At 34.0% G+C, this 13,111-nt stretch overlaps 2 protein-coding genes and 1 pseudogene across 2 annotated transcripts in view; 1 reads left to right on the top strand and 2 right to left on the bottom strand.

Moving 5' to 3' along the window:
* LOC120114806 (glutamyl-tRNA(Gln) amidotransferase subunit C, chloroplastic/mitochondrial-like) overlaps positions 1-5,500 on the bottom strand; it is a 30,807-nt gene extending 25,307 nt beyond the window's left edge. Inside the window, exon 1 of the mRNA XM_039135585.1 lies at positions 5,474-5,500. The gene's annotated coding sequence lies outside the window, so the exon portion shown is untranslated. The remainder of the gene's footprint in view (positions 1-5,473) is intronic.
* On the top strand, positions 485-3,021 carry LOC120114807 (annotated as a pseudogene).
* LOC120114869 (carotenoid cleavage dioxygenase 8 homolog B, chloroplastic-like) lies at positions 3,246-6,631 on the bottom strand. Its single transcript, XM_039135652.1, has 5 exons — positions 6,362-6,631; positions 4,195-4,938; positions 3,917-4,113; positions 3,639-3,828; positions 3,246-3,564 (listed from the first exon to the last, which is right to left on the bottom strand). The coding sequence occupies exons 1-5, from the start codon at positions 6,629-6,631 to the stop codon at positions 3,316-3,318; spliced, it is 1,650 nt and encodes a 549-aa protein (XP_038991583.1). The 3' UTR covers positions 3,246-3,315.
* Between the last annotated feature and the right edge of the window lie 6,480 nt (positions 6,632-13,111).

The following is a 13,111-nucleotide window of genomic DNA, read 5'->3' as shown; positions in this document are numbered from 1 at the left end:
GTTTAAATTAAAAAAAAAACCTCGATCTTATAAGGTCAGGTCATACCACCATCAAGTTCGGGCCAATTATCTATTTATAATTTGAGTAATTCCAATCCATCATGCTAATCGAGGACACATATGATTTTATGCTATATGAAAAACTTATAAAAATTTAAGAGACAAATAAATTATCAACAAAAAATAGAAAAATATTTAAATTATATATGAATTTAAAATTTTCAGAAGAGATCACCCACTATGATCAACCCTCTCTATCCACATCAATATTCTAGTGAATATAGTTGATATTGTTTAATTTAGATTAATTAATGATATTACAAAAATAGAGGGATTGAATAATATAAAACTAAAGTATAGGATCAAATTACAAATTTGAGTATAGTAAAGGGACCAAATACCTTCATATAACCAAATATTATGGACTTCCAAAAGCACCCCCAAGCATCAAGATAATTACAAGTCGAGCATTTTCAGACATCAATGAAGCTCTCTATTTCATGCTCAACGAGCGCCATTTTTTTTATCAGATTCATATGTTTTATTAGCTCCGTCAACTACATAAAAAACTAAGCTATACATTAGCCGGAAATAATGGAATCCGCCGCCGGGTCTGTCTCCGTTTCCGGCAACATGCCGCGCAAAGTTATTGCAGTTGCCGCCGGTGAAGCTCATACTCTGGCTCTCTCTGGCAGACAAAAGCAAAAAGCTTTCGTTTATTAGTTCAATTTCTTCTTCCTTGATCTGTATATAGTGATAAGAATTTTTAAAATGGGGGGGGGGATTTTAATAATGTAATTTGCAATGAATGGAAAATTGCAGGGGATCGGTACGTGTATTCATGGAGCAGAGGAATGTTTGGACGACTTGGGACTGGTTCAGAATCCGACGAACTTTTCCCGGTTCGGGTCAAGTTCCAGGAATCGGAGCTTAAGTTCATAGCTGTCGCTGCTGGCGCTTATTACAATCTTGCTCTTGCAGGTTCAGTATATTCTTGGGTTTTATGCTAAAACTTTTTAGACTTGCTTTTTTGTTGAAATAGTCTTTTTGATGTTTGTTAAAATGCCACACTGAATTTCCATTGTTATTAGCTGATCTAAATTTGATTTCCTTGACGCCTATGGATTGCAGATGATGGGTCAGTTTGGTCATGGAGTTATAATACATGTATCCTTTTTACAGTGGAATTTGTGGTAAGATTTGTTTTTGAAGCTGCATCATTGTCATCTACTCTATGTGCTTTCATTATTTATGCATTTTGGTGTATACCTTGACTGCCATATGGATGGCCAACTTGGTATGCACGGGGAGAGTTCTTTGGCACCTCAATCGATGGAGCGGTTCCTCGAATTGGGCTCCCCTGGTCAATCGAAAGCCGAGTTAGAGTTAGACTCGGAGAGAAAGAGTAAAACATCGTTGAAGGTATGACACGAGTTAATTGTTGCCGTAATTCAAATGATATGTTTTACATTCTTCTCATCGTTTTTTTCTACCATAGATTTGTGCTGTGAAAGCTGGGGGGATGATGTCACTTGCTATAGATAATCTTGGAGCCCTTTGGATGTGGGGCAATTGTCCACAGGAGAATAGCAATGGGGATGGAAGCTTGACATTTGTGAGTTGTTTTACTCCAATTCCTGTTTGGGATTTCCATGGCCATACTGTTGTTAAGGTTGCATGCGGAAACGAGCATGTTGTAGCCTTAGTCAGTGCTGGAGAAAAGCATGGAGGTGATGATCTCGTATGCTACACTTGGGGTGGAAATGGCCATGGTCAGTTAGGCTTAGGAGATACAGAGAACAGGGTCCGGCCTGAAATGATTGGAACATTTAACCAGGACTTTCAATGGACGGTTTACGAGGTAGCATGTGGTGCCTTCCACACAGCTTTGCTTACTCGCAAAAAGAGACCAAGTGACACGGTTGAGAGTATGTGTTGGACGTTTGGCCTTGGGGACAGAGGGCAACTTGGGCATGGAACCACCCAAACTGCCTTGGTTCCTGAACCAGTGAGAGTTACAACAGCCTATATATCTTGTTTCTGTTGACTGCGGATTGTTCCACACTAGTGTTGTTTCATCAGCCGGAGATGTGTGGTCATGGGGAATGGAAAAGGGTCTAGGGCTATGCCCCGATGCTAGTTTTACAGGAACAGATTCAGGAGATGCAATTTCTCCCCTGCGGATATCTGGTGATGGAGTGCATGGACCAAAATTTAATGATCCGGTCCAAGTATCTTGTGGAGCTGCACATACTGTTCTTGTTGCACATGATGGATACAAGCTATGGTCCTGGGGCAGGGGAAGGAGTGGAGTTCTTGGAAATGGAAAAACCGTTGACTGCTTCACCCCGTCAGTTGTGCTATGGCCCCCACTGAACGAGGATTTCAAACAAGAAGAGCTGAACCAGCCAGATAAAACTATAGATAAGAAGGGCTCTGATGGAAACTCAGAGATGTAAGTTATCTTTGGCCATTGAAGAGATGAAACTCCTACAATCGAAACTTTCCAGCATGGAACGTTATGCAAGCATACTTCATGGTTCAATCTTTGGTAAACCTTTTGAAGAGCAAGATATCCCGAATTCATTGCAAAGCTCTGGCACTTTTGATATTGCAAGGGAATGGGAAAGAATGTTGGAGTCAGCAGATCGTAGCAATCTTGTTAGGCTTGAAATGTTCTATCGAAACATGCTCGCTGGTGTGAAGGTTAAGATGATGAAGAAAAGGATCCAGGAGATAATAAAGGAGTATCTTCCTTCTTCAACGCAAGGAAAATAGTACGGTAACATCTTAATGAAACAACAGAAACATAAGGACACTCAGCATTGTTTTTACTGCGATAAGCTTCCCTATTACAGATACACATTACTACTTTTATTGGCTCATTTCTGCTAAGAAGGATTATGCATACTGTTAGCCATGAATTATAGTTATCATGTTCGTTTCTGGTCATAAATCACACTTGTACTGTTCTTAGACATATTAATACTCGAAATCATTTGTTATTGTAAAGGTTTTGTCAAAGTTTATTCATGGTTGAATGCCTTTGATATAGTAGTAATAAGATTGATATTTTATTGGCTTTGCTTATACTTGATCAAGAATGTTTATACATCTTTCACTCGAAGGAAGCACAGACTATATATTCCATTTGTTTTCTTAGAGTCCTTGTTTCATACATCGGTAATGGAGTTTCTTAACTTCCCGATCGGGAAATAGCTTCTCACAATATGCATCAATTGATAATATGTAAAATGCATCTGTATTTATGAAGCATGAGATGGTTCTGGTTGTGAAGAAGGTTGAGTTTGATTTTTACTCTTTGGGTACCCAACATCCATGTAGTCCATATGGTAGACCATAAGGCAGCTTTGCTCTTGCAATTTCTTCAAATGTTGATCCATCCAACAATAAAGCGTACCCGCTTCCATTTCTCTCACTAATCAAGGAGATTACAACACCGTCGTCTTCCTCCGTTGCACCTGGCCGAGCCACGAAGAATGGCTCTGACGGCACAGCTCCCTCATCATGCCAATTCTTTGCCACCTTCTTTACTAAATCAAGCTGCCACATCATAAACAAATCAACTTCAGCACATTCTTTTTGTCATATTAGTCATCATCATCATCATAAATTACCTTGGTGAGGGTATTAGGGAAATGGCATGGGCGTTTGGCCCCACAAGCATAAGCATATCTGTATTTTTTACCCAAATTTGCAGGGTTGATGCTGCACATATCCATGCCTTTGCCATGTTCATTAGGCTCCAATGCTGATTCCAACTTCCCATAGGGACTCCCATCCAATGGAATTGTGAATCTTCCCACCCTGGCAATCAAATTAATTGCAAGTCATGCATGCATGTAATATGTATGTATGTATGTATGTATGTATGCATGTATGTCTTGGGGCTTACCTTGCATCTGGTAATATGTCGTCCTCTCCATTGAAGGACCGTAGATTTTGAAGCCTAAGCCGATCGAGAATGGTGGTATCAGCGTTGTGTTCGCAACAATCGGCGATAATGGCAGTCACCCGACCATCTTCATCTTCCTCTTCGTACGCATTGATAAAATGAAACGTAATGAATAATGGCACCTCCACACTCGCCACCTTCAAAAGCATTTTTCAGGATGAAACAAAAACCGAAGCGTGACAGAAAGAAAATCGAATTCGAAATGGGAATTCACTTACAATTTTTCCACTAGCTTTGCACATAACATGGAGAAAAGCTTTAGACTCAGGATGCCACTCGAATTTGTACAATGGGGTTGGTTCAGCTCTGAGTAAGTTCTGTGCACAGTATCTCAATGGCATCTCGGGCACGACAACATAATGTTCGGTCACCGGAAATGAATGGACCCAACCGGGAGCCGGTCCAGTCCGACAGTTAACCCTTCCAATCAACTTCCTTTCATTGGTCCCTGGTTCCATTCTCACCACCAAGTAGCCAGGGTTCACTAAATCAGGCAACAAGGTCAAGAACTCGGTATCGGTCACTATCGGATGAGCCGAGTGTATCAATCCCCCTAAGCCATCACTATACTCGAACCTCCCCAGTGTTTCCAAGCTGTCGGGGTCGATAACTAGCGACCCTTTTTGAGTTTCCGTAAGGCAAACGACTCGGCCGTCTCCGAGCTTGACTACACCGGTGTTGGCGTTATCGGTTAGCGAAGCACCGGAGAAGAGCTTCGCGATGTCCCCAACGTAGGCCATGAAGTTCTTGTACTTGGGAACTTCCGAGAATTCTCTGAAACAAATCCTCTTGTTTTTCCTTGCAGCCTTGTAGGCTTCGGACTCGATTTGTCGGTGACCGGCGATCAACTGGCCGTTCTCGAAGTGGAGTTTGACTAGTGTTGCGTAGCCGTCAAAGAGGTGACGGAAGTTGTAATCTTCTATATGCCATAGGCCTGGGCCATTTCGCAGGTACGTCCCTTTCTGCATGTCATTAAGGTAAATTAATTAATTAATTATTTATTTTAATCAATAATTACCATATAAAATATACACTTGATATTGATTATATGTTTATAAATCTCTTGTATATAAAATATTAGCATGTCGTCAAGCTCTTCTGATATGTACTCCATAGTTTATATAAAAAACGATGACTATGGATCCAATGTTTACATAAATTATTTTAAATTAATACATACAGAAAGAAAGTTGTGACTAAATTGGAAAAAGTTACAAAGTTCAGGGACTAAATATGTAAAGGACAAAGTAGCTGTGATTTTGAGTGGCGATCAAAGATGAAATTATGTAAAGTTTGATGTATAATTTATTTTTGAGGTAAAATACAAATTTCATCACTCAATTTTTTCAGTCTTATTTTGGTCTTTAAAATTTAAATTTGTTTTAATTTACTCACTAATTTTTGTTTTATTCTTATTTTAATCGCCCGTCGTTAAATATTTAACAACATCATGGCTGAATATTTTTCTTTTAGAAAATATGAAAAGCACCCAAAACTTTATTTCTTATGAAAAAATCTTTAGTTTCGAATATCATTTGATTTATTGATGATGAAATATCTTCTTCCAAATCTCAACAATAGAGAGATGGAGAAAATGAAAGTAAGTTCTATATCTTGATTCTACGTTGCTGATCGGATGGTAGATATTATAGGCCAAAATGATTTAAGGTTTCATGAGTTTAGAGTATGGGGTTAAATTTTGTGAGTTTAAAATAATTTAAGTAAAATCTAAATTGATAAAGTGGTATGAGATGATAAAATGAGTTAATCGATATCTTGAATGGTCAGAGAAGACGTCAGAGAATGATAGTTGCGACATTAACGTGAGACAATAATAAAATTATAAAATTTTCATCTTTAGAAGAAGAAGATGAAATAAAAAAATAGAAAAAAAAGAGAAAATGACATGAATGACATGTTACGAAAAACCGATCCACATCAGCATACATGATTACCATGTCACCATTTCACTTATGATTTAACGCCCAAGGATCAAAATAAAAGGAAATAGAGAGTTCAATGAATAAATTAATTTTTTAAACTTCAATGACTAAATAGGAGTAAGAGGAGAATTGAGTACGAAATTTATAATTTATCTTATCTTTTCGAATAGAATAGTGATTTTCATTATTTATTCCCTTAATTATAATGAAGAACTCAAAGGTAAATTACATGTTTAGTATTTAAATTATCAATTGTGGTTTGTTTTAGTACCTAAACTTTTAAATTTTTTTCAAAATCATACCTAAAGTTTAGTTTTTGTTTCATTTTAGTATCATGTTAAAAACTTAACGTTAAATTTTAAAAAATTAAAAGTTTAGGTACTAAAAGCGTAGTTTATCCAAAAATCAATGTAATTATAGTATTTTTTCCTGATGTACGTACCAGCCACAAAGGTATTTCTCCTTGCACAACTAGCTCTCCTTCCCACCGTTCTTGCCTGACACTCGTCCATGCAGTGTGGTGGTTCCGATCCCGGCGACCGAATGTTTCCTCCTCCAACGACGGAACAATCTCCGGCCGTCGCAACGGACTCGCTACTCCGGCAATCGCTACCCGTCTCCTAGTAAAACCAGCCTTGTTCCCCAAGAAAAACCCACCATTCTTCACTGGAAAATGGTGCCTGCAAACACCAGAAAGTGACAGGGAATCCATGCGAGAGAGACGAAGAACAGGCCAGATATATATATATGCAGCTCAAAACGACACTAATAAGGACGAGCTGTGATTGTTGTTGTCTTAATGGCGTAAATCCCAGTAAGTATTTATAGAACAGCCTAGTGAGAGAAACAAAAGTTTAGTATTTGGAATCTTGATTAGTGGAATTCCCTTGCACTATAAGACACTAGGTTTAATCTCTTAACTCATATGATATAATTTATACTTCTATAGTAAATTGAATCGAACCTATCAAATAGGTTTTCTCATTTACAACTTACACTGTCATTTTCTCGAGAATCAAACGAAAAGTTTATTTTTCATTTGAATGTAAATATCGTTAGAGCACATATATTATACATGGACCAATGTTTTTAAAATCGGTCCGGACATTGAACCGGTGAAGGTACTGGTTCAACCGGATTCAACCGCGGTTGAATCGGATTTTATATAAAATAATTTTTTTTTTAATTTTACATAATATTCAAAGTAATATTAATATATATGTAACACTTTTTTTAAGTTTACAATATGAGAACAAAACAATCTCACATGGCTAAGAAACATTGAAGAGCATCCCAACTTATTTCTATAAATAATAGAGGTAATTTGACATTCAAAATTATGAAGCCTTTTGGTGAGCACAGAGCGAACTATTCTTTCGCTTTAATTGAGCTCAAATTTTAGGTTTCAGTCGAACTTCTAATTTTTTTTTGAGTTCGAGCCTTTTCGAGTTCAAGTTTTAATATTATATTTCGAGTTCGAGTTGAACTTGATAATTTTTAGCTCGTGAGTTTTTGAGTCGAGTTGAGCTTACTTTTAAAGTTTTTGAGTTTGAGTCGAGCTCAGCAATACTCGAATTTGACTTGGCTCGTTGAACAAACGACGTCGTTTGGTTTAATTTTTTTTAAAAGAAAAAAAGTGAACCGGTGGTTCAAACCGGTTTTATCGGTTTTCAGCCGATTCATTGCCAGACCGGTTTTGTGAGATAACCGGACATGCCACCGGTTCACGGTTTAACCGATTGAACCGGCCAGTCCGGTCCGATTTTGATAACCATGACATGGACGGACCTAAATTACATTCATGTGTAGGACACTTAAATTTTGGGATCATATGACGGATCACATTATACACTTATCATTAATCGACCTGTATGTTGTCAATAACTAAGTAAAACCCTTAATAAGTTATACTTTGTAAATCACCCTAAACTATTAAAAGAAAATCGAATGATTATATGTTTATCAATAATTTAATAAAGTGTTACGTCCTAACTAACTAATAATGTATAAAATTATACAATCTCTACGTTATTAGGTATTAATTTTAAGAATAGTGAACTAAACAATAAAAGAGAATGTTGTTTTCTTTGAAGGTCTTCGGGTTTGAGTAATTGGTCCGTAGAGTATATGTATATTGTTAATAGGTAAAAAATTTTCTGAATAATACTAATTTATAATCATCTATATTATTAAAAAAATATTAATTTTAACTATTGATATTTGATATATCGAGTATATATTTTTATGCACCGATCGATAAATAAAATGTGAAACACTGTTAAAAATAAATTTATTCAATTTTAAATTTTTAATGATATATTATCATTTTATTCATTAACAGTGCATAAAATTATACAATATCAATAAATCAAGTTATATTGATGTTATTTGTGCTATTTAAAATTTAAAATTTAGGGTTATATAATTTTAGAGTGTTCATATTTAAATGAGTTAATTGGATCATACGTCTTTAATATATGACCTTTATTTTAAATTAGTCTTTAAATTTTAAACATTTAAATTTCAGCCTTAAAGTATGATTACCATTCTAAATTAGTCCTCAAACTTTCGAACATTTCATTTTCATCCCCGAGCTGGGATATTCATTCTAAATTGGTCCCCAAACTTTTTGAATATTTCAATTTTATCCTAAATTATTCGTATATACTAATCACATCTCTTGTTAATAAAATCATTAGGCAAGTTATATTATTATATGTTTGAAAAAAATGAAATTTAGGTTAAACTATGGTTGAAACGGAATACATATTTGGATGAATCTGGGGATGAAATTGGGAGGTCTAAAAGATCAGGAATCAATTTAGAATGATATTCATAGTTTGGGGATGAAATTCAAATGTTCAAAAGTTTAAGGACTACTTTAGAATGAGAGCCATAGTTTGGGGATGAAATCAGAATATTTAAAAGATTAAAGATTAATTTGAAATAGAAGTCATAATTCGGGGACATACAATGCAATTAACACTATTTAAATTTAAGGTTTGAAATAAGTTTGAGAAGTTGACGTTGAGTGCAGCACATGGGGGTTTGATTTGCTTGTAAGGAAAAAAGGGTACCCATCGCCTAAATATTGTCATTTCCTTTGTCCTTGATGGGCCCATCAAGAATATTTTGGTTCGATGATGTTAATGTTGCCAAAATTTTGTTGCTTGGATCTTCCATTTCTCATATCCTCAAGCATAAAAAATGTTATTTGTTTTTAGGGTAAAGTACACAAATGGTCCCTTGACTATAGGATATTTTTACATTAAGTCCCTTGATCCTTCGACTATTAAAAGTTACAAATTGGTCAACTGACTATTCATTATGTTCCAAACTCATTATTTTTCGTTGAAAAATTGACGATTGTCTAAAGTGAAAGTCAACATGATGACTGAGATATGATAGTTTTTTGAGATTCTGGGATTAGATTTTATCATATCACAATTAGTGGATTAACGTTAAACTCAGAATACCGTCAATTTTTAACATAAAAGGACGATTTTGGAACATAATGAATGGTTGGGTGACCATTTAATAACTTTTAATAGTTGAGAGACTCAGCAAAGCAACACTCTATAGTTAGAAGACCATTTTGTAACGCTCAACAAATTCACTACTTGCGGAAAAGTATTATTAAAGGCAAGGCCATGAGTGAATTTGGGTTACTAAATTTTCAATTTATCTATTTTGGTTACTCCATCATTAAATTCTTAACAATGTTATGATTTAACATTTTTCTTTTAAAAATTGTGAACCTCTAAACTTTCTTTATTTTCTGTGAAAAATTGTCAGTTTTGACTTTTCTTTGATTTCTCAATAATTAAACATCTTCTTCTAAATTACAACGGTGGGGAGGTGAAGGAACAAACGAGCTATATATTTTGATTCTATGCTGACCAGATGATGGGTATTAAAAAAGTGGCTTTAGGTTTCACGAATTTTGTGATTAAGATTGAGTTTTAAAATGATTTAGCTAAAATCTAAATAGATAGAGTGACAGGAGACAATGAGGCAAGTTCATCGGTATCTTCAGTGGTTGGAGAAAACACCATAGAATGGTAATTGCAGCACCAACGTAACACATGTGGAATCGTAAAACTTTCATCTTTAAAAGAAGAAGGTTAAAAAAAGACGAAGAAATAACGTGGATGGCACATAGATTCCATGTCAATAAAAGTAGTCTACACCAGCACACATGACTATCATATCAACCTTCTGTTTATGATTAAACACCCGAGCGATCAACAATGGACCAAATCGAACCTTTACAGAGTGGACTGAAAATGCTCAACCTTTCATGACCAGATTAAGAGTGACAAGAAAGTCGAGTGACGAAATTCATAATTTATTCAGATTTCATAAACTCGGTTCGACTCGAAACAATTTCAAATAAATCTAAATGACGAAGGACGACTCATCAGTTCGATTTTTTTTACTCGATCGAACACACACCCTTAATTAGAATATCTCACCACCCAAAGTGGGATATTAAACAAATTTAAAACTTCCCCATGAATTCCAAAGCATCAATGATTTTCACCATGATCAAGATTTTCTTAAATATGATATAGATATGCACCCAAATTCCATGAGTTCATAGTCCATACCCCTTTGGGAAGGTGGGCAATGTGAATTCTTCAAGTTGCAAACTTTATAATAATTAGGGTACGTGTAAGGTTGCATTAGGACCCCATGTGTTGGCCAGTAGGTCTCATAGAATTGTAAAATTAACACACTTTGAATAATTTACAATCGAGCCCCAAATGGCAAGCATTATTATTGTCATCATTCCCTTCATCCCAATTTTGTCACCTTTCAGTAACTTTTTAGGGCAAATTACGTGTCTAATACTTAAACTATCAGTTTTCATCCGTTTTAGAACTTAAATTTTTTATTTTTTTCAAAACCATGTATAACGTTTAGTTTTCGTTTCATTTTAGTATCCCTCAATTAAAAACTTAACACGTTCAGTACCTAAACTTTGAACGTGGTACTAAAATGAAACAAAAATTAAAGTTTTCAATGGTAAGGTACTAAAATGAAACAAAAACTTTACTTCAGGTATGGTTTTCATAACATTAAAAGTTCTAAAATATATCAAAACTGATAGTTTAAGTGGTAAACATGTAATTTAATGTTCAGTACCTAAACTTTGAACGTGATACTAAATGAAACAAAAACTTAAGTTTTCAGTGGTGAGGTACTAAAATGAAACAAAAACTTTACTTCAGGTATGGTTTTCATAACATTAAAAATTTAAGTACTAAAACAGATCAAAACTGATAGTTTAAGAAGTAAACATGTAATTTACCCTAATGTTTAATCATAGTTATTGCTTCTGTATAAAGAAAAAAAAGTAAAAGTGCTTTGTCTGGGACCATGCATATGCTTAATTATACAAAAAATCACAAATCAAATTAGTTTCTGGATCTTCCTCAGATTCGGCTATTAAGGTATCCTGAGCGATCTTTCAGGACCCTGTTTTTTACATTACTCCTAATTTTTTATTTTTATAATTGAGTCCTTTAATTTTTTTCATTTAATTTTTTTTTCTTTATAATAGAAGGCTCTAATTTTTTTTAATTTTACTTTTTATCTTTATAATTGAGTACCTTAAAATTTTTTTATTTGATCTTTTGTCTTTATAATTGAGGCTCTTAATTTTTTTAATCTCACTTTTTTACATATATAATTGATTGCCTTAATTTTTTTCAATCCCACTTTTTATCTTTATAATTGAGCTCTTATTTTTTGCAATCTCACTTTTTACCTTTACAATTGAGGCCCTTAATTTTTTTTAATCTCACTTGTAATAATTATAATTGAGGCCCCTAATTTTTTCAATACCACCTTTTACTTATACAATGTAGCTCCCTAATTTTTTCAATACCACATTTTTCCTTTAAAATTGAGTCCTCTAATTTTTTAATCTCACTTTTTACCTTTATAATTGAGGCCCCTAATTTTTTTAATCCTACTTTTTACTTTTTAAAATTTAAGCCCCGAATTTAATTATTTTCTATGATTTATTAATATAATATTAAATTAATCATTCAAAACAATAAGATATACTTTTGTTGTACTAAAATGAAACAAAAACTAAACTCCATGCACTTTTTACCTTTATAATTGAGGCCCCTAATATTTTCAATCATACTTTTTACTTTTTAAAATTTAATCCCCGGATTTAATTATTTTCTATGATTTATTAATGTAATATTAAAATAATCGTTCAAAACAATAAGATATGCTTTGGTTGTACTAAAATGAAACAAAAACTAAATTTCAGGTATGGGTTTGAAAATAAATTGAAAGTTTAGGTATGAAAACGTACTAAAACTGATATTTTAGATTCTAAATGAACAATTTACCCTTTATTTTGAGGTGGTATCAAGTTTGGTATTGGGGGGATTAGTGTTTCAACTGCCCTAAGCAATCAACACCCTTGTAATTGCTAAGGTCTAATCCATGTCCCTCTTGATTCCCTCAATTGAATTTTTATTAATACATGACATATATATAGTACTTATTTCATTATTTTTTGTTTTATTATAGAAAAAAGGCTTTCTCTTTTATTTTATTTTTTTATAAAAAATATTTTCTTTTTTGTGGCAGACAAAATTAGGGTTTCCCACAACAAACCAATGCCCTTATATTTTAATTAGGGGTTAATAAAATTTTCTTAATTAGTGGAGACTTGAGGGTCCAATTTCCATGATTGCTATGAGTGCCACAACATTTTCAAACATAAAACGGCGGTCAGGCCTTTGATTCGAGTCATTGTGTGTACAAAAAATCACCGTTGAAAGATTCACTCGCTGAAATCAAATATACGATGCGAGTTGATCCAGATTAATCGAGACGAAACTCTGGAATCGGAGGGGGAAAATGAATTTTTCGATTTGATGTTTGAAATTTTCTACTCTATTTAGGCAGACTCACACTTAATAGATTTTATTGTTTTTCAATGATTAAATAATATTTTTTAACCTATGAAGTTGTATTTCATTATAATTTTGTGATTTTATTATTTTTGATATTTAATTTAATAATTAATTTTTTTAATCATGATATATGTTATCAGAACCCATTTTTTTGGATGACAATGGGTCGGTTTTTTTGTCAATCTGACCCAACTCGAAAATATGCAACATCCACTTGAACTTAACCCGACTTGAAAATTTTATAT

This window comes from Hibiscus syriacus, unplaced genomic scaffold (genome assembly GCF_006381635.1).
Source record: "Hibiscus syriacus cultivar Baekdansim isolate YM2019G1 unplaced genomic scaffold, ASM638163v2 tig00110247_pilon, whole genome shotgun sequence".
Classification (NCBI taxonomy): Eukaryota; Viridiplantae; Streptophyta; class Magnoliopsida; order Malvales; family Malvaceae; genus Hibiscus; species Hibiscus syriacus.
This window is presented reverse-complemented; position numbering and strand designations above follow the sequence as displayed.